This window comes from Danio aesculapii, chromosome 3, assembly GCF_903798145.1.
Source record: "Danio aesculapii chromosome 3, fDanAes4.1, whole genome shotgun sequence".
Taxonomy (NCBI): domain Eukaryota; kingdom Metazoa; phylum Chordata; class Actinopteri; order Cypriniformes; family Danionidae; genus Danio; species Danio aesculapii.
Window position 1 is genome coordinate 46,129,101 of NC_079437.1, and position 25,484 is coordinate 46,154,584.

The following is a 25,484-nucleotide window of genomic DNA, read 5'->3' on the forward strand; positions in this document are numbered from 1 at the left end:
CTGTCATTATCGACTAATTAAACACAATTCAAATTTACACCAATTTTTTGCATAGTTATCAGCGTACTGGGACTCTGTTGTAAACTCTGCTCCATCTAAACACAGAATGTGCTGGAGGTTTACTAGAACTGGCTTTATGACAAAATGTGGATGAAAATCTCCTCAAGTAAACCGCCCAGCCCTAGTCCAGTCCCACAGAAATGCATTGAAATCTGACCTTGCCATCCATGTTGGCGATGCTACAGTTGCACTCGGTGGCTCCATAAAACTCGCCGATCTGCTTGACTCTGAAACGCTCAACGAAGGCCTCCCACACACTGGGGCGCAGGCCGTTCCCCACAGCCAAACGAACATGGTGCTCCCGCTCGGAGGATCGCACAGGCTGAGACAGCAGATAACGGCAGATCTCTCCTATATACTGGACAACCTGGAAGAGTTACATTTCACATCAAAAACAGCATTGAGATGTATAAAGAACAGCTTGTGCTTAAGTTGGCTTCAGCAATCAGGTTTTCAGCTTCGGTTTTCTGGAGATTTCACATGAAAACAAACAAAATCTGTGTAATTAAGGTTCTGCCCTTTATTAAATTTTTGACAATCTGAATAAAATAATTCAGTCTGCAAAATGTCGCGAAGCAAATAAATGTGACCTCAGTTTAAGAATGACATCTTCTACATGTATTACTCTGATTATTTACTAATTTAAAATGAAAAACTTAAGCCCTGTTCTCACAGCATTAGAATAAATAGGCAGCAGGATAAATTAAAATGAAATAAAATCTAAATTGCGAAAAAGCTGCCATTATTATCTTGTCTAGGAAGCGCAGCTCTGTGATCAGTAGTAAATCTTCTCTGTAGACCCGAGGTTGCATAGAAACTGTAAATATTCCACAAAAAAAAAAAAAAAAAAACACTCAGAAAATCAAACAGAGGATTTAACTGGTTTAACTTGAAACATGTTATTAAATTTGGCATTTATATGCTTGCAGATATAGCAGAAATACAAAGCAATATTTCACTGAGAATTGCCGCAAACATCTGTCAAATGATGCTAGTTTTGTGTAGTAAACGCTGCTTCATCTGAAAGCAGGTGTTGGAAATTTACAGCTGATAACACAACCAGCTGTACTGACAAAATGTGCATGAAAATGGCTTTCAATTAATCATGCAGCCCTAGTTGACCCTTCGGCGGCGGTTTGATTGACAGCCAATCCAGCCATTCATAAACATGATATTGTGTTCCCCCGTCTTTGTCCACCATGTTGTCCGATAAGCATCATACTAGATTAATAATAGCAAATTACATGAAAAGATTGTGAAAATGAGCTTGTGTGGGTCTTTCAATGCAGACAGTAGGTACCCATAAAGGCTGGGCTATATACAATTTCATCCTTTCCTGTAACCTAGAGAAGTGGATGAGCTGAATGTGTTTGTGTGGATGGATCACCATCCACAGAACTGTAACTTGCTGAACGAATGACTTGAAATGCAAGAACTTGAGTCTGATAAACTATTCTGTTCCGTTACTGGACTGGCACGACCTGAATAATTTAAGCTAACGGATATGTGACTTGTGACATTGTTACAAAACCTGTTAACTACCTGAGGATTCGGAAGATGACAGCTGAGGTAAGCTAACTTAGCACAGTCTGAAGACCCAGATAAACAATAAATTATTCTTTACAGTTGTATATTTCTTTTACTATCTCTTTCATATATGCATTAGCTCTATCTTCTTCAGGAAGCTACTGTTGGCTTGTGTTTGTGAATTTTGTGTCAGGGAATTCATATGTAACATTTTAATTCTATTCAAATGGTCCGAACTGCCCATTACTATAGTTGTAGGCTATAGCTTCAATGTTTTTTGTCAATTTTAAATTTTGAATTACTCTCCCATCCTGAATATTTCCCTCATATGCATATTGCAGACCCAATTCAGTATGCAAATTTTCAAAAAATTATTTACTATTTCTGCACAAGCTGAAGTGCAAAAATTGATAGAGAAGCGCCATGGTTGATACTGTAATTAAAGCTTGTTGGACATAGACAGCTGGGGCAGGGTTTGCGAAGGGTCAACAAGTATTATCTGGGGACATTTTTGCGATTTGTAAATGAACCCCACATCTAAAAGCATTAAGCATTTGTACAAGATAAAATCTTACTCAAATTTACAGAATTATCACCTGGATTATTTCAAGGTGTTCTACGGTCTTGTTGAGTGGATAAAAAAGCAACAAATTTCTTAAATAGAAGAATATTATTTTCTGCACACAGCTATACATATAGATCTAATTTGATTTCAATTTTCAGATGGTTTTCACGGTTTCTTTTAGCAATCCCCAATCCTAACCCTAGCGAGATCACCCTTCACCCATAATACTGCTAAAATACAAAACCATTCCAATGTCAAGGAAAACAAACTGATATATGACTGGCCAAATCCTGGCCAAACTACAGAGATTCCGATTCAAAGGGGACTAATATTATCACATGGCCCCTGTGTTTTACAGAAATTTTTTTTAATAATTGTGTTTCACAGACCTACTTGTGATTTTAATCTTGTCCAAATGTTCCACATCAATGTTTTCCACACACGACCTCTGTAATAATTCCAGAGCAAATGACCTGCTGTTTTTCCACACACCCAGTGAACCTCTCGGAAATCTAATCATGTAACCAATATGAATCTCTGTGATTGCCAATCACAATGTGTTTTAGCCAATGTGACTTTTCATAAAAGCTATTACTACTGCTCTATTTCTACTTTGTGTGCGGCACTCATTTGTGGAGGTAATCATGGAGGTAAACCTGCTTGACACTCAGCGAAGAAACAAAAGATCACAATAAACAAGATCAAGATCTAGGAAATTGCTTAGAAAGGCCACTGTAATACAGATGTCAGATAAGATTAGTCACTTTTTCATTTCCATGTTCTGATTATATAAGCAGGGCCTGACAAATAAAATGCTAGTGGATTTCAGCATAATAGTCATAAGAATAACTGCAGCAACGCAATATTTAGTGAAAACTAGGGAAAGATTTGAATTCAAGTTTAACTTAAGATTTTATATTGATTATTAGTATTGGTCTCTGATGACGTATTTGACTTGGTTGCGTCAATTGAGGTTTATGGGATGGAGCAATGTTTATATTTCTGATCAGTCGCATGACAAAACACAGGCCACTGAAATAAACAAAACTATGTTAGTCTTGTCATTATCGTAAATACATATGTCAGGGGATGATAAATGTAACTCTAATGTCATTTGGAAAACTAGTCCATCTGAATAGGTCTAATGCTCAGATTTATCATTTTTATTTAAGAACAGTAAAAAATACTTATAGTTTATCCAAACAATGAATGATGGCATTTTTTTTATTTAGATTTTAAAACAAATTTTAATATTATATCGAGGAGATTATTATATTAAATGGATGCCAGGTTTGTATAAACAACAATCAGAAAGCCATTTTGTTGTTGAACCATAACTAAAACCATAAAAAATATTTTTAAAATGCATGAAATAAAAGTAAGCTTAAGATAACTGAAATAAAATCAACACAAATTGTACAGATATAAAAAAACTAAAATAAATACTTTACTAAATCATAATTAAATATATATAAAAGTTATTAATTAGAATTAAGGTAATATCTCAATAATATTAAAATAACCCTGATCCCCCCAAAAAATAACTAACCAAATAAATTCATATAATAAAATACAATTAAATAAGAAAAAAATGAAAGCCTAAGACACACATCTCTAAGAAAATAATTATTTAATTACCATTTTATTTCAGGACAGTTTAGTGTAAAATTGGCCAAACCAAAGAAAACTTTGATTCAAAGCAGCTTTTTTTCCCCACATTGATAAATTAAACTGAAATCTGTGCACACATTTACAGGTGCTGGTCATGTAATTAGAATATCTTCAAAAAGTTTATTTATTTCACTAATTCTATTCAAGAAAGGAAACTTGTATAATGTATACATTCATTCCACACTGACTGATACATTTCAAGTGTTTATTTCTTTTAATTTGGATGATTTTGGTGACAACTAATGAAAACTCCAAATTCAGTATCAGAAAATTTGAATATTACCAATACAAAAAAAGGATTTTTAGAAATCTTGGCCAACTAAAAAGTATAAAACATGAAATGCACAGCCTGCACAGCACTCAATACTTAGTGAAGGCTCCTTTAGCAGCAATGCAGCGTGCCATGGAGTGGATCAGTCTGTGGCACTGCTCAGGTGTCATGAGAGCCTGATAGTGGCCTTCAGCTCTTCTGCATTGTTGGGTCTGGCATACCACATCTTCCTATTTACAATACCCCATAGTTTTTTCTATGGGGTTAAGGTCAGACAAGTTTGCTGGCCAATTAAGAACTGAGATGTGGAGGTTCCAAGTTCTGTTGGAAAATTAAATCTGCATTTCCATAAAGTTGGTCAGCAACAGGAAGCATAAAGTGCTCGAAAACATCCTAGTATACAGCTGCGCTGACGTTGGACCTCAGAAAACACAGTGGAGAAACACCAGCAGATGACATGGCACCCCAAACCATCACTGACTTTGGAAACTTTATACTGTACCTCAAGCAAAGTGGATTGTGTGCCTCTCTCTTCCTCCAGGGACCCTGATTTTCAAAGGAAATGCAAAATTTACTTTCATCAGCAACAGTCCAGTCTTTATGCTGTCCGTTGTTCAGGAGTGGCTTCGCACAAGGAAATTGACAGCTAACACATACGTCTGTGAGTAGTGGTTCTTGAAGCACTGACTTCAGCTGCAGTCCACTCTTTGTAAATCTCCCACACAATTTTGAATGGATTTAGTTTCACAATTTCCTCCAGGATGTAGTTATTCCTATTGCTTGTACACTTTCTTTCTACCACATCTTTTCCTTCCTCCACCTCTTTATTAATGTGCTTAGACACAGAGCTCTGTGAACAGCCAGCCTCTTTTGCAATGACCTTTTGCATCTTGTCTTACTTATGCAAGGTGTCAATGTTAATCTTTTGGACAATTGTCAAATCAGCCGTCTTACCTATGATTGCGTAACCTACAGAACGAGACTGAGGGAGCATTAAGGCCTTTGCATGTGTTTTAAGTTAATTAGCCGATTAAAGTGTGGCACCAGGTGTCTTTAATACTAAACCTTTTCACAATATTATATGACCAGCACCAGCATATTTAAAGGGGTGGTCCACTACGATATCATATTTAAAAATTTAGTTGACGTGTAATGTAGCTGTGTGAACATAAACAACATCTCTAAAGGTAATATGCACAAAGTTCAATGCCAAGGGAGACACTGGCTTCTACAGAGTTAGCTTAGCAAAGCCTACAGCGAACGAAGTTTGGGGATTACAAAAAAATACATCTGGGCTAGTGAGATCACAAAGGCTTCCAGTTACGTGCATTCACCTTGCGCACACACCCTGCGCAGTGAAGGGGCATGGCCAGAGGTGCTGTAATGTTAAAGCAGTGAAAGGTAAAATGCCATTTCCACAGAGCTTGTTCTGTTTCTGTATTTGGGCTTCCAAAGGACACAAAGAGAGAAGTGCTTACAGTTTAATGTCAATTATGTTCCAGAGAATTATAAAAAAAGAAGAACTTCCAGAATCTCTCCCAGTTCAGTGCTGGATGTGGCTAAAAACTCCTCCAACCAATGAAGCTGTAGATCAAGGGTGTCCAAACATTTTGGGCCAAGGGCCAGATGCAAAAAAAAAAAAAAAAAAAAACGTTGTCCCGGGCCAAATTTTACATTCATCACACATATATATATTTAATTCGTCATCCAACTGTGTTTCTAGAAAGACTTACGCTTTTAAAATCTTGAACCAAATTACAGTTGCAACACTCATCAGACACTACTATATAAATTCTCCTTCAGTGAAGGGTTTCCTGTGCTGTGCGATTAGCTGAGCTACCTCATAACTAGCCAGCGTAGAATTTTATTGCACTTTATTAGCATGAAAAAACTGCTGTTGTTGAGCTGATAGGGCAGCTGCTAATTGTTTTACTTTTAGATCTCGTTCGGCACCAGTGTAAGAGCTGAAGCCCTGATGTTTTGTTTCATAATGTCTTTTAATATTATATTCCTTTATTACTGCAACTGATTCCTGGCAAATTAAACAAACACATATTACGCTGACCTCTGTGAAGAAATATTCTTTGCCCCAACGTGACTGAAATTTCCTGCACTCACTGTTGATTTAACTTTTTTCTTGGTTGTGCCATGGCTCGCCAAAACGTGATTTTTAACTATGTTTCCTTCTTTTTGTTCGGTTCGTTTTACTTCATAACAGGAACTGCTGCCTAAATGACGACTAGATGGTGGAGCGTTCAGATCGCGAGGCCCAGCGTCTCTCCAGTTTCTGCAATCACCAGAACACCCGAGCCCGAGAGCCCTACCCGGCCGGGCGGAAGTGCTCGAAGGCGGCGCAGAGAACGTAAACAAAGACGGGGAAGCGCGGCCGACTAAGAGCTAAGCTAAAGCTAACACCACACCGGCTCTCTTTACCCAGCATCTTTCTCGCTAATGTATGGTCACTGGTGAACAACATGGATGAGATTTGACTGCGCATCAACCACAGCAAAAGATTATGGAACTGTAATGTCATGATTTTCACAGAAACATGGCTAAACAGCGGGATACCAGACAACGCTATATCGCTAACGGAGCATCAAACATTCCGAGCAGACAGAACGGCGGATGACTCCGGTAAGACCAGAGGTGGAGGATTATGCATTTATATTAACAAAGCTTGGTGCACAAACTCTGTCGTCGTTGGGAGACATTGCTCTGCTAACCTGGAATTTCTAATGGTTAAATGTAGACCGTTTTATCTGCCACGGGAGTTCACCTCCACCATAATAACTGCTGCCTATATTCCTCCCGATGCTGATGCCAAGCTCGCTATGAATGAACTTCATGCAGCCATCAGCAAACAACAGACTGCTCACCCGGAGGCTGCTTTTATTGTTGCAGGGGATTTTAATCACTCAAACTTAAAGACGGTGCTCCCCAAATTCCATCAAAACATTTTCTGCCACACAAGGGGAAACAAAACTTTAGACCAAGTTTACACAAACATGGCTGAAGCATACGCTGTGACCCCCCTCCCCCACTTGGGTCAATCAGATCACCTTTCTTTGTTCCTGACCCCCAAGTACTCACCCCGCATTAACCGTGTGAAGCCATCAGTAAGGACCATCAAAGTGTGGCCAGCGGGGGTGGACTCCACACTCCAGGACAGGTTTGAACACACAGATTGGAGTATGTTTGCTTCCCAGGCCACATGTGGCTCTCACACAGACATTGACAGTTACACTTCCTCTGTTCTGGAATATATCAACACCACCATAGACAGTGTTACAACCCAGAAACAGATCACCACATACCCAAATCAAAAGCCATGGATGAACAAGGAGGTGCGCCTCCTGCTGAAGGCACGCAACACTGCCTTCAGATCAGGGGATGCACAGGCCTACAGCACTTCCAGGGCTAATCTGAAGAGAGGCATCAAAAAGGCCAAGCACTGTTACAAGCTAAAGCAAGAGGAGCACTTTTCCAACTCTGATCCTCGGCTGATGCCAAGCTCGCTATGAATGAACTTCATGCAGCCATCAGCAAACAACAGACTGCTCACCCGGAGGCTACTTTTATTGTTGCGGGGGTTTTTAATCACTCAAACTTAAAGACAGTGCTCCCCAAATTCCATCAAAACATTTTCTGCCACACAAGGGGAAACAAAACTTTAGACCAAGTTTACACAAACATGGCTGAAGCATATGCTGTGACCCCCCTCCCCCACTTGGGTCAATCAGATCAACTTTCTTTGTTTCTCACCCCTAAGTACTCACCCACCGTCAACCATGTGAAGCCATAAGTAAGGACCATCAAAGTGTGGCCAGCGGGGGTGGACTCCACACTCCAGGACAGGTTTGAACACACAGACTGGAGTATGTTTGCTTCCCAGGCCACATGTGGCTCTCACACAGACATTGACAGTTACACTTCCTCTGTTCTGGAATATATCAACACCACCATAGACAGTGTTATAACCCAGAAACAGATCACCACATACCCAAATCAAAAGCCATGGATGAACAAGGAGGTGCGCGTCCTGCTGAAGGCACGCAACACTGCCTTCAGATCAGGGGATGCACAGGCCTACAGCACTTCCAGGGCTAATCTGAAGAGGGGCATCAAAAAGGCCAAGCACTGCTACAAGCTAAAGCTAGAGGAGCACTTTTTCAACTCTGATCCTCGGCGCATGTGGCAGGGCATCCAGGCCATCAGCAACTACAAACCCAGCCAGTCCACCCCCACAGCCACAAATGTCTCCTTCCTGAACGAGCTAAATGACTTTTATGCCCGCTTTGAAAGAGACAATACAGAACCCTACGCCAGGAACACTTCCTCCACCGACCACTCACCTATCACACTCACCTCCTCAAAAGTCTACACCTCACTGAGTCGGATCAATGTGCGTAAGGCTGCTGGACCAAACGGTATTCCTGGGCGCGTCCTCAAAGCATGTGCAGAACAGTTCGCTAGGGTATTCACAGACATTTTCAACCTGTCGCTTAACCTAGCAACTGTGCCAACATGCTTTAAAACCACATCTATTGTGCCAGTGCCGAAACACTCCAGCCCAACATGCCTGAATGACTACCGCCCTGTAGCACTCACACCCATCATCATGAAGTGATGGGCTACCACAGGGCTGCGTGCTGAGCCCCTTCCTCTACTCGCTTTTTACCATAGACTGTAGGCCTGTGAACAGATCCAACACCATCATCAAATTTGCAGATGACACCACAGTGATTGGTCTAATCAGCAATAATGATGAGACTGCCTACAGGGAGGAGATACAGCATCTGGCCACTTGGTGCACCGACAATAATCTGCTCCTTAACACCAGCAAGACCAAGGAGCTCATTGTGGACTTTCAGGAAGGGACGAACAGGCTCACATGATCCAATCCACATTAATGGGATGGCCGTTGAGCCTGTCTCATCCTTCAAGTTCCTGAGGACCCACATCTCTAAGGACCTTTCCTGGACCACCAACACCTCCAGCCTGGTCAAGAAGGCTCACCAGCGCCTATTCTTCTTGAGGCAACTAAAGAAAAACCAGCTTTCATCAGCCGTCTTGGTGAACTTCTACCGCTGCACAATAGAAAGCATCCTGACCAATTGCGTCACAGTCTGGTATGGAAGCTGCTCTGTTGCTGAGCGTAAGGCACTGCAGCGGGTGGTGAAAACTGCCCAACGCATCACAGGGACTACACTGCCAGCCATAGAGGACTTCTGGATAGAAGAAACACTGTCTGCGCCGGGCACGCAGTATTCTTAAGGACACCTCTCACCCTGCTTACAGACTGTTTTCTCTCCTGCCTTCCGGCAGGCGCTTCAGGCTCCCCCGGACAAAAACCAGCAGACTGAGGAACAGCTTTTTCCCCAGAGCTGTCTTCCTTTTGAACTCTGCCCCTCACTGACTCTTTTGCCCCCCCAATACACCCCCCACACTCCTCTAACTTATACTCCTCACAATCACTGCACTATTTAACATTTGCACATTTAAAGTTTGCACATATTCATTGCACTGATTCATTTATTTGAACTGGACATACCCACTGCACATGGACATTTGTAATTATGTTTATCTATCTGCACACTTCTGCTAATAATAGTATCCTGTACATATATTCATTTATTGTAAATCTGTTCATAGCTAATACAACCTGTATATAATGTTCATAGTACATCCATCTGTAAATATCACCATCATTTTTCTATAACTGCACTTTATAACTTATACCTGTATCCTGCACTTGCTGCTATTGCACTGCTGGTTAGACCTAAACTGCATTTCGTTGCCTTGTACTTGTACATGTGTAATGACAATAACGTTGAATCTAATCTAATCTAATCTAATCATGTGGCAGGGCATCCAGGCCATCAGCAACTACAAACCCAGCCAGTCTACACCCACAGCCACAAATGTCACCTTCCTGAACGAGCTAAATGACTTTTATGCCCGCTTTGAAAGAGACAATACAGAACCCTACACCAGGAACACTACACATCATCATGAAGTGCTTTGAGCGGTTGGTCCTGGCACATCTGAAAGACTCTCTGCCATCCACACTGGACCCATATCAGTTTGCCTACCGTGGCAACAGGAGCACAGAAGATGCCGTCTCCATAGCACTGCACTCGGTCCTCACACACCTGGAAAATAAAAACACTTATGCACGAATGCTGTTTGTTGACTTCAGCTCAGCATTCAACACTGTCATACCCTCTAAGCTAATGATCAAACTTAGAGACCTGGATATCAACGCGTCTCTCTGCAACTGGGTTATGGACTTTCTGACTAACAGACCTCAGAATGTTAGATCAGGCCACATCTGCTCAACCACCGTCACACTCAACACTGGTGTACCACAGGGCTGCGTGCTGAGCCCCTTCCTCTACTCGCTTTTTACCATTGACTGTAGGCCTGTAAACAGATCCAACACCATCATCAAATTTGCAGAGGACACCACAGTGATTGGTCTAATCAGCAATAATGATGAGACTGCCTACAGGGAGGAGATACAGCATCTGGCCACTTGGTGCACCGACAATAATCTGCTCCTTAACACCAACAAGACCAAGGAGCTCATTGTGGACTTCAGGAAGGGACGAACAGGCTCGCATGATCCCATCCACATTAATGGGATGGCCGTTGAGCCTGTCTCATCCTTCAAGTTCCTGGGGACCCACATCTCTAAGGACCTTTCCTGGACCACCAACACCTCCAGCCTGGTCAAGAAGGCTCACCAGCGCCTATTCTTCTTGAGGCAACTTAAGAAGAACCAGCTTTCATCAGCCGTCTTGGTGAACTTCTACCGCTGCACAATAGAAAGCATCCTGACCAACTGCGTCACAGTCTGGTATGGAAGCTGCTCTGTTGCTGAGCATAAGGTACCGCAGCGGGTGGTGAAAACTGCCCAACGCATCACAGGGACTACACTGCCAGCCATTGAGGACATCCAGAAGAAACACTGTCTGCGCAGAGCACGCAGTATTCTTAAGGACACCTCTCACCCTGCTCACAGACTGTTTTCTCTCCTGCCTTCCGGCAGGCGCTTCAGGCTCCCAGCAGACTGAGGAACAGCTTTTTTCCCAGAGCTGTCTAACTTTTGAACTCTGCCCCTCACTGACTCTTTTGCCCCCCCAATACACCCCCCACACTCCTCTTACTTATACTCCTCACAATCACTGCACTATTTAACATTTGCACATTTAAAGTTTGCACATATTCATTGCACTACATTGCACTGATTCATTTATTTGAACTGTACATACTCACTGCACATGGACATTTGTAATTATGTTTATCTATCTGCACACTTCTGATTATTAATAGCATCCTGTACATATATTCATTTATTGTAAATCTGTTCATAGCTAATACAACCTGTATATAATGTTCATGGTACATCCATCTGTAAATATTACCAGTTTTTCTATAACTGCACTTTATAACTTATACCTGTATCCTGCACTTGCTGCTATTGCACTGCTGGTTAGACCGAAACTGCATTTCGTTGCCTTGTACTTGTACATGTGTAATGACAATAAAGTTGAATCTAATCTAATCTAATCTAATCTAATTGAAGGCACGTCATAGCGACACCCGGTGGTTGTTTATTGAATTACGTTCATTTTTGTATAGCGGGCCAGATTCTATTGATATTTATAAAAAGCCTTGCGGGACGTCACAAAACTGATGGCAGGCCACAACCTGCAAGTATTTTTATTTGTTAAAATTGATCAACTACAGGCACAGTTTCTAGCGTTAACGGTATGTTGTAGCGAGGATGTAAACAAGGATGTAAACAACATGAAATGCTGTTTGGCACCACTAACAATTTAGCTACAAATTCATATTTATCAGTCAAACTGCTGTAAACACACACAATCTGCGTGCCTCTCCATGTGGCCACTTTCCGTGCATTCTACATCTCAAATAACAAATTCCCAAAAGATATGAGAACGTTTTTTATTACTTACACATGCTTATTCCAAATATATGTGAAAGACAATTGTCAGATTTTATTTCAGAAAGCAGGCGTAAGCCGTGCGCTTTTAATTTCTGTCTGATTCAGCTGCTCTGACTGGACTGCTTACACAGTGCAAAAGCGTGCACTTGTAGGGGAGTGACGTGGAGCCAATCCGCGAATCACAGCACATTATGTTAGCAAACCAATCAGAGCCTCTTGAGGGCGGGCCTTTCAGAGGAATTCATGTTAGCAGAGTAGCTGTATATAATCAAAGTGAGATATATGAAAAAAAAACAACGTGATTTTCTACAAGTGAAGCATGTGCACACATTGCTTTGCATCAAACACAACCAAGCCTTAAAAATACACTGTGGACAAGCCCTTTAATGTGCCAGGAAAATATAAAAATGTAAAGGCGTTTTCATAAAACATATAAACTTTTTCTCAGACTTTATTATTATTTTTATAATCTGGGACATTCTTATAAGCTATTACTGACCAAAACACCAGTGACTTACAGTGCAGTTGTGTTTGATGCAGTCTTCCCAAAAGCGACTTGCTGAAAACTTCCTCTTGACCACCACAGTTAAACCATGAATCAGACACTGGCCCACCCCCATTATATTACCTGTTCAAGAGTAAAAACAGCATACAGAGAACTACATGTAAGTATATTAATGCCAGCAACTGAGCAAAAAGTGTTTGCTGTTTCTATAGTGCGTTTTATACAAGAAAAGCTGTGTCAAACCAGCTTTTCAGAGAAAATATAAGAGGAAAAATAAGTAAAAAAAATAAAAATTAAAAATAAACAAAATGCTGCTGATATTGTTCTAGTTAGTACAACTATGTTTGTGAAATGGTCCATACCTGCTGAGTGGTAAAGGGGTAAACAGTCATAAATGATGTCATCTGGCCGCATACGAAAAGAAAGGTAGCCGAAAGCAGCAATCCTGTAATACCTAGAAAATAAAATAAGTTTATTATAAAACTGGTGTGAAAGTTTTCCTCTGTCAGGCCGATCTATATGTGGCATGTCTGCGAGCAGGTTACCGGCTGTGCACCACTATAGCAGCTTTAGGGAGTCCTGTGGTGCCAGACGTGTAGATGTAGAACAAATGATCTGAGGGAGAAAAGAGGAAAACTGATAAGACGTGGATTCAGTGAGTGACAATTTCTTCATCTATAGGGTGATGATACTGTGATAAGTGTTGGAAATTGATAGGCATTGACTTTATTTTTTTTTCCTACTATGGATTTTGATTGCAGTTTCCAACATTCTTCAAAATATCTTTTGTGTTGTTCAATTAAAAAAAGAAAGTTATAAAAGTTTTAGGATCACTTGAAGGTGAGTAAATGGTGAGTGAATTTCATTTTTGAGTGAATGATCCATTTAACTGTTAGCAGTCTGACCAGATAATTTAATTTAAAAAAATGTTTATTACAAATACACTGTAAAAAATATCTGTAAAATTGACACTTTTTCTGTTTTTTGTGATTTATGTTTTTTAATTGCATTAGGAGACCTTCTTCCAACAAGTTTTGATCTTGAAATGTTTGACAATGTGACTTTTATGAACATTTTTAATAGTTTAATGTGATATATTGTCAGGGTTGGTGTTGTATATTATGCTGCAGAAACCTTGTAATAGACTGCCAGTACATTTTTTGTTATTTTACAAACTTGGCTCTCTATATATTATTTCTTTAACAATATCTTGTCTCAAACTATTAAAATGTCAATAAAAGTCACTTTACTAAACTGAAAGTTGAATCCTCAGCATCAAAACCTGACAGAGCAGAGATACACATCCCATAATTCCATTCACAACCGTAAATAAATGGAAACACAAAATGCGGAAACTGTTAATTAACAGATTTTTTTTACGGTGTAAATTATTGCTAAAGAAATGACTAACCATACACTTATACAACAATACACAATAATAATAATAATAATAATAATTTGTTATATTTATATTGCCTTTTTCTGGACACTCAAAGCGCTTTTACACAATTTTAGGGGGAATCTCTCCTCATCCAACAACCAGTGTGCAGCATCCACCTGGATGACGCAATGGCAGCCATTATGCGCCAGACTGCACACCAGCTGATTGGTGGAGAGAAGCCAGAGTGATAAAGCCAATAATGATATGGGGATGGTTAGGAGGCCATGATGGACAGAGGCCAGTGGGCAAATTTGGGGATTTTTAAGACCACAGAGAGTCACGATCTCGGTTTAACATCTCATCCAAAAGACGGTGCACACTGAGCAGTATAGAGTCCCCATCAATATACTGGGGCGTTAGGACCCACTTAGACTGCAGTGGGTGACCATGTGAGAGTTGCAGAGAGCTAGCTGCCGGCATAATACTATAAATTTTATTCAGCAAGGACATTAAACTAACTGAATACAGTTCTTTGTATTTAATATTGATTAAGAAATCCTTTTAAAAATTTAACCCTCTACCACATGGTGTTGCCATATGGTGTAGCCAATGATGTGCTTTGGCTAAGTTACATGACATAAAGTGTTTTTCTGTAGCATGATTTCTGACAGACTAGCGTTTATTTACTGCATTATACCCTACAACATCTTGACAAACCAGGGAACTACGCAAGGATTCTGTTTGTGGACTTCAGTTCTGCCTTTAACACCATCGTCCCATCACTGCTTGAGTACAAACTGGCCCAGCTCTCTGTTCCTAGCTCTGTCTGTCAATGGATCACCAGCTTTCTGACAAATAGACAACAGCTAGTCAGAATGGGCAAAATCACATCCGACAGCCATACCATCAGCACTGGTGCCCCCCAGGGATGTGTTCTCTCCCCACTGCTTTTCTCCCTGTACACCAACGACCCTGCACTGCAAAAGACCCCTCATCAAACTCATTAAGTTTGCAGACGACACTAATGTTATTGGCCTCATCCAGAACGGTGACGAGTCTGCATACAGACAGGAGGTGGAGCGGCTGGCGTTTATGGTGCAGAACACATACCTGGAGCTGAACACGCTCAAAACAGTGGAGATGATAGTGGACTTCAGGAGAAACTCCCCTGCACTCCCCCCACTCACCATCATGAACAGCACTGTGGCTGCAGTAGAGTCATTCAGGTACCTGGGCACCACCATCTCTCAGGATCTGAAGTGGGACATTCACATAGACTCTTGTGAAGAAAGCCCAGCAGAGACTGTACTTCCTTCATCAGCTGAGGAAGTTCAACCTGCCACAGGAGCTGCTTGTACAGTTCTACTCAGCTGTCATCCAATCCATCCTCTGCATTTCAATCACCGTCTGGTTCGGCTCAGCTGTCAAAACCGACCTCCGTAGACTACAGCGAATAGTCCGGACTGCTGAACGAATCACTGGCACAACCCTTCCTACACTTCAAGAACTGTACTCTTCCAGAGTGAGTAAAAGGGCTCGCAAAATCACTCTGGACGCCTCACACCCAGCACACTACCTGTTCGAACTGTTACTGTCTGGTTGCGCTTCAGAGCACCAAGCACAAAAACAGCCAGACACAGGAAGTTTCTTTCCTCAGACTGTCTACCTTATGAACAGTTAAATATTCCCCTACTGTGGAATAAATATGTGCAATACTTTCTAATACGCACTTGTACACAGCACCTTATATCAATATACAATGCAATACTTTCTACATTCGCACTTGTACACAGCACCTTATAGTCTGTATATTTATAACAATCTGTACATACAACTCAACATCCAGGTTTATTTTGTGTTGTCACTTTATGTACACTGAAAGCTTCTGTAGCCAAAACAAATTCCTTGTGTGTGTGAAGCACACTTGGCAATAAAACTGATTCTGATTGTGAATAGTTGCTGAATGCAAATGTAAACATCAATAAAAAGGATCAAATTATGTCAGATCCACAAAAAAATCTTTTTCAACACTGGAAGGTGCAATATTGCAATGGGTTAGCTAGCTAGCAGGGTCAGCTGTGAACTTTTAAGCTGTAACAATAACAACATGAATGCAAGTAATATAATGTTGATTAGTTGTATGTTAATGGCATTTACATTATGGATAAAATCAAATTTAATTGGCAATACTACTTTTGAATAGATATGAATACAGGGAACAGTGTATTAGCGAGCACCCCCATATTCTATGGTAAGTGAAACAAGAAAGGACAAGACTGGCTCTTCCTGCAGATGAAAGTGAGGATGAGATGATGCAGATTGGACATTTGATAAGAGCAGTGATGGAGACAGTTCAATTAAGTTAACTCAGAGGCAGATGAGACAGGCATAGTAAAGTATATAGTATAATTCATTCATTTTCTTTTCGGCTTAGTCCCTTTATTATGCTGGGTCGCCAGAGCGGAATGAACCGCCAACTTATCCCGCATTTCGTTTTATGCAGCGGATGCCCTTCCAGCCGCAACCCATCACTGGGAAACACATACACACTTATTCGCACACACATACACTGCGGACAATTTAGCCTACCCAATTCACCTGCACAGCATGTCTTTGGACTGTGGAGGAAACTGGAGCACCTGGAGGAAACCCATGCGAACGCAGGGAGAATATGCAAACTCCACACAGAAACGACAACTGACCCAGCCGAGGCTCGAACCAGCGACCTTCTTGCTGTGAGGCGACAGCACAACCTACTATAAACATTTTTATCTAGTAGCTACATTAATCTGATGCATCTGGATATATTAGACTTGTCATTTATTTGTTATACCAAATTTATTGGAGGAAATATTTATACCTACTGTGTGTTGTATACATGATAATAAAACATTGTTTGTTTTTAATCATATTCAGTAAAAAGGATGACAAATGAAAGCTGTTGGATTATGAGTTGTTGTAAAGTATGTATAAGGTGTAATTTATACGTTCTGTGCTAAAGCTTATTATACTGCAACACCAATTAAATTATTATAAACAACAAAATTATTAATTATGGGGAAAGTTCTAAACTAGAAATTTCTAAGTTAGATCCACTGTTGGACATTGTTGCCATATGGCAACATTTCATAAAGTCCCTTAAAAAATGAAATTTTTCTTTTCATTTTCATTTTCAAATTCTTTTTTTTTTAACGTCATTAAAGCCATTTTAAGAAAAGAAAAAGTTTTTTATAAATCTATCATAATGCGTGCAGTAGAGGGTTAAGCAGCACAATATTTTTAACACTGAAAGCTGATGTAATGTACTGAAAATTCAGCTTTACATCTCAAAAATGAATGAAATTGTAAAATATATTAAAATATACATACAAATAATTTTTTTTTTTTTTAAATTATAAAATACATAGTTCAATTATTTTAAACTAGGGCTGCAGACTGCAATGTTTTGATTTGCTGCAACAAAGATTGTGTTATGAATATAATTTCACCAGACGATTTGAATAGCTCTATTTGGAAAGATTTCAATAATTTAAATTGACAATTATAATCAAGTGTTTTTTTATGCAATGCATCTGCATAAATTACAAACACAATAAATAAATAAACGGTACTTTATGGCTTTCTGGAGAGTCTAACAGTATTCAAGTACAACAATTGAATAATCAAATGTCAAATAACGTGGTCACTATTGTATTAAAAAAAATCTAAATAATATTCTAATCCTGCAATGTGACTATTGCAGATACTCAAATTGCGATATCGATGCTCAAACGATATATTGTGCAGCCCTAATTAAAACAGTTGTGCTGTACAAATATTTCACAATGTTTTTAATGGCGTTTCATGTACATTTGATCAAATAAATGCAGTCTTGTTGACAAAAACTTTTGACCACAAACTTTTAGTGTACATACATGGAGACATTTGAATAATTGTTCAGGTAAAATAATACATAACTGTCAATTTTTTACTTCTCAGTTTCTTAATATTTATTATGTAGTTAACCATTTATAATAGTCCATATTAGAAAACTGAAGGCAAAATCTCAGCAACTTCACTCAGACATCTTGCCACTTTTCTAACCGAATTTAGTTATAAGCATAGGTCTCAAACTCAATTCCTGAAAGGCCACAGCTCTGCATATTTTGCTCCAACCCTATCAAACACAGCTGATCAAAATAATTACGGTGTTTAAAAAGAGTCATAAACACCTTCATAAGTTGAAACAGCTGTGTTTGAAAGGTATTAACATTGAAACGGTGAAACATTTAGGAAACATTAATCACTGAAACATTTTGAAACGGTGATATCCCTAAGGCACAATATACTGTAGATATTACATAATGGATAAAGTATTCCAAATTGGCCATCCTGAGCACAATTTAACTATGTAATTCTGATATTCTCGAATATGACTTTATCTCATTACCATCCCGTCACTGAAGCACTTGATTCAGACAGATTATAGTCTCATTTAATCAAAAGAGCTCTCAAACGGAACAGAGGGCTATTCGACAGATCGCCATCACTTCACAAGTGTGGAAACCATTTATTCAAGCAAACGGAACTCCATGATGTGCAATTAAAAATCTAATTAATATGCTACTCAAAGTTGTGGCTGATTCAGGGCTATTACACAAAGAAACCAATTCCACTGCCAGCGGCATATTCTCAAGTGTTTCAATAACGGCTTCATGTAATAGGCAAACCACCATTTTTGCAACGAATAAAGAGCGAATGTGGTCAAGGTGAAGTGGAATGATTTCTTCTGATTAGGGAAAGACATCAAAAATATACTTTACAGACTAGTAACTGACAATAAACACAACTAGCCAACATTGGTCCTTTATATGCACTCGCACCAATTGTCTAGGAATTACTGACTTACCTTCGTAAAAACGGCCCACAACGCTTTATTATTTTTCTACAGAACTGCAGCAGCAAAGGTCGTAAAAGCACAAGACATGAAATAAATGTAATACCCCAGTGCATTGATAGTCAAAGTAATGTGCACATAAAAATGCTAAAAACACCATCTGCCGACCTCTTGATATGACTCTCTACAGCTGGCTGTTTCTACTTTTTATCATGCAGGGAAGGAGTTAAACGTCTACTTAAGCCCTGTTCAGTTATATATATTGATATATATTACACAAACATACATATATATACATATATATACACATATATATATATATATATATATATATATATACACACACACACACATATATATACATACATACATATACATACATATACATACATTATATATAATATATATATATATATATATATATATATATATATATATATATATATATATATATATATATATATATATATATATATATATATATATATATATATATATATATATATAGATAGATAGATAGATAGATAGAAGCACTTGAGCGATAACTACAGAGTCATTAGTAATGTATGTGGCTTCTTAATTACAGATTTCACATTGTAGATGTCACACAATGATTGATCTCAAAGCAACGTGGAGCCTGGCATATATGGTACCAATGACAAGTAAAATTTTATCTAGACAAAAATAGCATACTCTGACATAGTGACTGTTGCAACTGAAAAAAAAAATCTGAATGGGGGTTTATATAGCCTACTACTTTCAAATATGTATATTGGCAATCTCAAGATGTAAAAGGAGATACTTTCTGTCCAAGGTTGTGCGATATTGACTAAAAATATAGATGATATTTAGCTGAGTGCATTTATGTGGATATTTTAGGCCTGCCATGGACAGATGTCTCCAAAAGTTTTTCATGTACTTTATATTCTCTTCAGTGGTTAATTCACCGAAGTGACAAATAATGTGTTTGTTCACTCCTAAATTAATTTTCCTCATCATTTACTCACATTCAAATGCTTGTATACATTTTTTAAAATTGTGTTGAACACGAAGTAATGGACATTCTGAAAAATGTTCAAGCCATTGAAATTGCTTAACTTTTCCATTAAGGCACAATATTTTGCCATTTACAAAGGAAGGGGTGTGCTGTATTGACAAAAAACTTGGTTCTGGACTGCAATTAAATAGCCACATTTTGTAACCTCTTCAAAAAGCATAGAAACATGCCATGGACCATTGATGATGGACCATTTAAAAATTTCACAGACCAATCAACAGGAAAAAGCAGTGCTGGTTAAACTAGAGTTAATGTGGTTGACTGGATCAGATATTCATGCCCACTAATCAAAGCTAGTCGAGTTCATTACATATTTCTCCAATATGATCCACAAATTAATGACGCAACAAACAACTGAAACACTGTCCAACAATTATCTTGGGAAGCTTGGGAAGTTTATTTACTCATGTTTTTTCTGTGGTGTTTGCGCTCAGTCTCAGAGACAAGCATAACATATACGTGTAAAGTCATTTTTTTACCTTCAGAAGTGCACCTAATGGTCAAAAACATACAAAAAAAAGTGTCAAAATGCAGTGCTTAGTCATTATTCACATAAACCAAGCTTCCAAGTTCAGACTGATTTTCAAAGTAGTCGCGTCACAGATGTTTTCACACTGCATGACTATCTGGAATAGCTATACTGCGTTCACACTGCAAGATGGATCGGCGACAGGGGGTTTCACTGCATGACTTTACAATAGGAAGAATAGCAGACAAATTTGTCTCACTCTGAAACTACGTCTTACAACCAAACACACGCAAGAAGTGAAACGGAAACAATGCAAGTTCACGTAGTATATTTCTTGTTATTAACTACATAATGAGAAAGAAGCCTTTAGTGGAGTACAAAATTTACTTATTTTCCTGAATTTTGAAGGGAATTAGCAATTTCTCTCAAACTTTTTTTTCTTTTTTGACCCAGTAGCTGTATTGCTCAGATGACCCGTCAAGCAGACACGGGTGCTCCTGCCAAATTTACACTAGTTTTTCCTCCATTTTTTGAGTCTAAACAGACCAAAAAAAACCTCTTTTGTCAACTGAAGCCAGGCTTGTTGATATTGTGTAAAAAAAATTGTATTTATCATCATCAACTGCATAGGAAAATAAATAATCGTCAGATAAATTATGGATTATTCCCCCTAGCTAAACCATGAAGGATTTTACTGGTATGAAGTCAAAAGATCAGTATAATATGAAAAGTACTTAAAATATTATAAACAAGTATGACTTTAAACTAAAACCAGCTATCTGTTGTATTTGTTTGCATTTTGTTTTTGTAATCAAGCTCAAGTATTCATATTATGATTTATATTTATGAATATCAGTTACTGGCTTCCATATATAAATGTCCAAATCCTATCACAAACTTTACATTTCACACAACCCTAGCCAACATAATAAATAAAACTCTTCCTACAAGCTTGGACTCCTACACAAGCCATATTTAACTAATGGTTCATGTGTTCGACAACTCAGCTCAACAGGAAACCCTGGTAGTGTGAATCTCACCGTTGAAGCCCTTGGACACAGTGCAGGATGGTGGGTGTCGAGGGGCAGCTGCCAGGATGGGATCAAGAGGCTGACACTTCAGAGCGACCATCAGGTCTGGTTTGAGGTCTCCTGTGCTGAACCGTACCATGGTCTGACTCAAGGAGTGGCTCACTTCAGACACAGCTATATAAACACAGGAAGGCATTTGCCATTAGTTGCATGGTCCAGTGGTCAAACAGTAAAAGAGAATATAGAAATGCACAGATTTACTGGTCAGAAACTGGAACTGTCTGGATGATGTTTTTGCCTGTTTTATAGGTTTCAATTTGCCCTCAAACTGCATTGCAAAAAATGCATAATATAAAGTCTATAAACCAGACAGAGACGCTGAAGATGTGGAACAGATGTGGTCTCAAAGGTATTGAAATTTGATACTAGTCAGAGCTGAAATTCCAACATTTGGAGAACAATTGAGTAGATTTGTTGAGATCTGTCAATTGAGTAGATTTTAAACACCACCGATTGGCCGGTGTATCAATTACACTCAACAGATATGACTGTGATTGGGTACAATGATTATCACTTCATGCTTTTTTACAGAGCGCTTATACATATAAAGAGTTTGCTTATTGGCACTCAAGTGATAGCAAGAAATGGCTGCTTTTAAAGTTACAGTACTTATTGGTATCGTGGTTGGCACTTTTGACAATACACTGTACTTTGACAATCCAGCTCTACGTGACAATGGTTGAGCGTATAATGAAAAAAAAAATCTGCCATTCTGCAATAAAAAATACTTACCTTTGTTCAAATAACTTACAATTTACTATTCTGAAAAAGTCAAGTCAAATAAAGCCATCTTTATTTTATAGTACAGATGCAACGATTAACCAATTTCACTATTAACCATGCTTTTATTCATCACGGTTAATTAATCAGAAAGGCTTTTCAACACCATGTTTCTGCATGGAACAAAACTACTGCAGCTAAACAAAGCTATGCCAATTGTGTGCTAGTTTAAAGTTCTGAGCTTGTACAGCAAGGATAATACGCACACACACTAGATTAACTATGGCTGAGGCTATTAACTAAGAGCCATTCACATATCGTGTCTTTTGTACATGCAACATTATTTCTAATGGAGGTGCATGGCTTGCCTGCACATTGGGAGCGGTGCGCTCACGCCTTCCAGGAGCTCCTATTTGAAAGAATGCCATGAGTGCACCGCGAGTAAAGTAAGCGGCTGCTTAGGGCCCTAGGAATCTGAGGGCCCCCCAAATAAATACCTAGAAGTATAAATTATACCTATAAATTATATATAACGTCGTTTTCATACTTTCATATTTTGTTTGGTGAGGCTATAAAAATGTTATTTGAACATAATTATTACATCTGCGCAAACGTGTCCCCCACCCTGAATCATGGAGCAGTCCAGCTGTCAAATCAGTAAAGATTTAGTTTTAAAAAAACAAAATAGTTCATTTATTACTTTTAATTGTGATTTCTTTTTTAGAAAACAAATCATTTAACATGTTTTACAAGATGTTTAACATGTAATTTATATTCAGCATTAAAGGTAAAATGTAGAAAAGGAGATTGAGTGATAATAGAAAAGAAAAAAAAAAAAACAGCAAAAAGGTGCATTTTAGGAATTTTGGGCCCCATTGGCTGGAATTGCATAGGGCCCCCAAATTACTAAATCTGCCCGTGACCACAAGTCACGTGACAAGAACTGACTGTTCAGCTTCATACTGTGTATGTTATATGCATATTTCTACTTCAAAGGCAGAGAAAAAATACAAAAGGAAAATCCAATCAAGTTTGTAATATAGTTGATCAAAAAATGCCTTTTACACATACAGTAGGTTCAGCAGCCTTTGACAACATTTGTTCTCTTTAAAAGAGAAATACTTAGCTAATATGTAGCAAAGATTTACATTAGACAAATAATACTTTATTTATTCTTATTTTTAGTTATTTTTTTAGTTATTGTTCTGTCATTTATTTTCAGTGTAAAATTACTAATGTTTAAATGACAAAACTTTTTTTCACTTATTTTTAGGTCCAAGGAGAAATGGACTATTGTTTGTTTTTATTATTCATTTATGCGGTGTTATTTGGTTACTGAGCAATAAATAACACTTTAAATTTAACATTTTAAGTATGTCATGTGGTTTTTTTAAACTAGTAGTGTTTATTGAATGCATAATAATTGTGATAACCATAAAATCGTGATTATTCCTCAGACTATAATCGTACAACCAAAATCTATAAATCGCTGCAACCCCATTCTATAGCACTTTATAAAATGTAGATTGTGTCAAAGATGCTTTACATGGATGAACCGAAAAAAGTCATTTATCATGTCAGGCAGGTAGAATTTTGGTTTATTATTATATATTAGATTAAAACTCAGCCACAATAAATAAGATGAACTGATTCAGTTTAGTTTAATATGAATGCCTCTGCTGAAAAACGATCCCCTGAAAAGCTCTTTAGAGGTTACAGTGGCAAAGAACCAAATATTTCCACCAATTGATGGAAACGGAGTCCACATTTTGGCTCAGTTGGGAGAGCAATTCTCATCTGGCTAAACATAAAGGGGCAGAGCTGCAGTCTAAAAAATTTGAAGGCCTTGAAACTGATCATGCTTTCCATTTTAATCAGATTATAGATCAAATTTATGTGATTGTGAAGTTTTATTATAGCTCCGGTTTACGTTATCACTTGGGGTTTATATGTTTTAAAGTCTAGCAAAAAAAGAATAATATCTAATCATTTAAACAGATTTCTATCTAAAGTTAGCGTAAATATCTGTACATAATGTACTATACGTTGTGCTTCATTAAATATACTTGCTGATTTGACTCTATAGTTGTATTTGAAAAACCAACAGGGAAATACTTTAACTGTTGCTCATAACAGAATGAGCAGCGACGTATTTCTGATAATTGAAGTACAAGAATAAAGTCCTTATTATTGCTGTGGGGGTTTCACAAGGTGTTTATGAATGGAACCCAGTGTCTTTGCAAAAGGTTTTTTTTTTTTTACATATTCTTAGTATAGACCACATTAAAACCATATTTAAAGCACAACCCTAAAACCCTCTGCAATTCTTCCTGTTGCCTAACAAGATGCACAGAATGCTCAAATTTCTATGCTGCCCGTCTAACATTTTTGATTTGTGCAGACATGTTTTTGTAGCATTATTTCACAAAGCTATGGTCGAATAATTATGTTTTTGCACATTTACCGGTTCCTGACTCTTTCTTCCTTAAACGATTGTTAGGTTGAGCTACTTCTACAGGAAGTAAGCATTTTACAAATTTCTGATGTAAACTCTAAACACACTCAAAGAAACTTAACACAGAGGAACAATTAAAACTTAAGCATAATCAGACATAAGCATAATAAATCTGAAAGCTTTTTCAATACTTTGATGTTCAAAATTTATATATTACATAATATATTAATATTAATAACTTAATATTTATATGATTACATAATAAATTATATAATACTAATATATATATATATATATATATATATATATATATATATATATATATATATATATATATATATATATATATATATATATATATATATATATATATAATAAAATAAGATTTATATAATAATAAACAATATTATATAAATAATGTTTATTATTGTTATTATTATTATTATTATTATTATTATTATTATTATTATTACTACTACTACTACTACATTAAACCGTGGTTGAAAAATACTTGTTATAAAGTATTATATTGTTTTTTCAGTACGCAGATGCTATATAATACAATAAAATGTTTTAGAAGTGTAGGTATTGGTTTTTAGGGCGGCACAGTGGTGCAGTAGCTGTGACACTGTCGCCTCACAGCAAGTCAGTTGGCGTTTCTGTGTGGAGTTTGCATGTTCTCTCCTTGTTCATGTGGGTTTGCTCCAGGTGCTCCGGTAGACATGCGCTATAGGTGAAATGGGTCAACTAAATTGTCTGTAGTGTATATGTGTATGTCTCGGTCCCAGGTGGGGGTTTGAGCGTTGGGCTAATAAAAATTTGATGTTAAAAAACACCAACATAGTGCGGCTAAATATCAAATTC

The 25,484-nt window shown here is 38.0% G+C and overlaps 1 protein-coding gene across 1 annotated transcript in view; it reads right to left on the reverse strand.

Moving 5' to 3' along the window:
• The window catches only part of slc27a1a (solute carrier family 27 member 1a), a 52,734-nt gene that overhangs the window by 16,774 nt on the left and 10,476 nt on the right, over window positions 1–25,484 (reverse strand). Inside the window, exons 4-8 of the mRNA XM_056454120.1 lie at window positions 21,395–21,559; window positions 13,117–13,186; window positions 12,934–13,025; window positions 12,585–12,694; window positions 218–427 (exon numbers count right to left, since the gene is read on the reverse strand). Of these exons, the coding sequence (XP_056310095.1) occupies window positions 218–427; window positions 12,585–12,694; window positions 12,934–13,025; window positions 13,117–13,186; window positions 21,395–21,559 (647 nt within the window). The remainder of the gene's footprint in view (window positions 1–217; window positions 428–12,584; window positions 12,695–12,933; window positions 13,026–13,116; window positions 13,187–21,394; window positions 21,560–25,484) is intronic.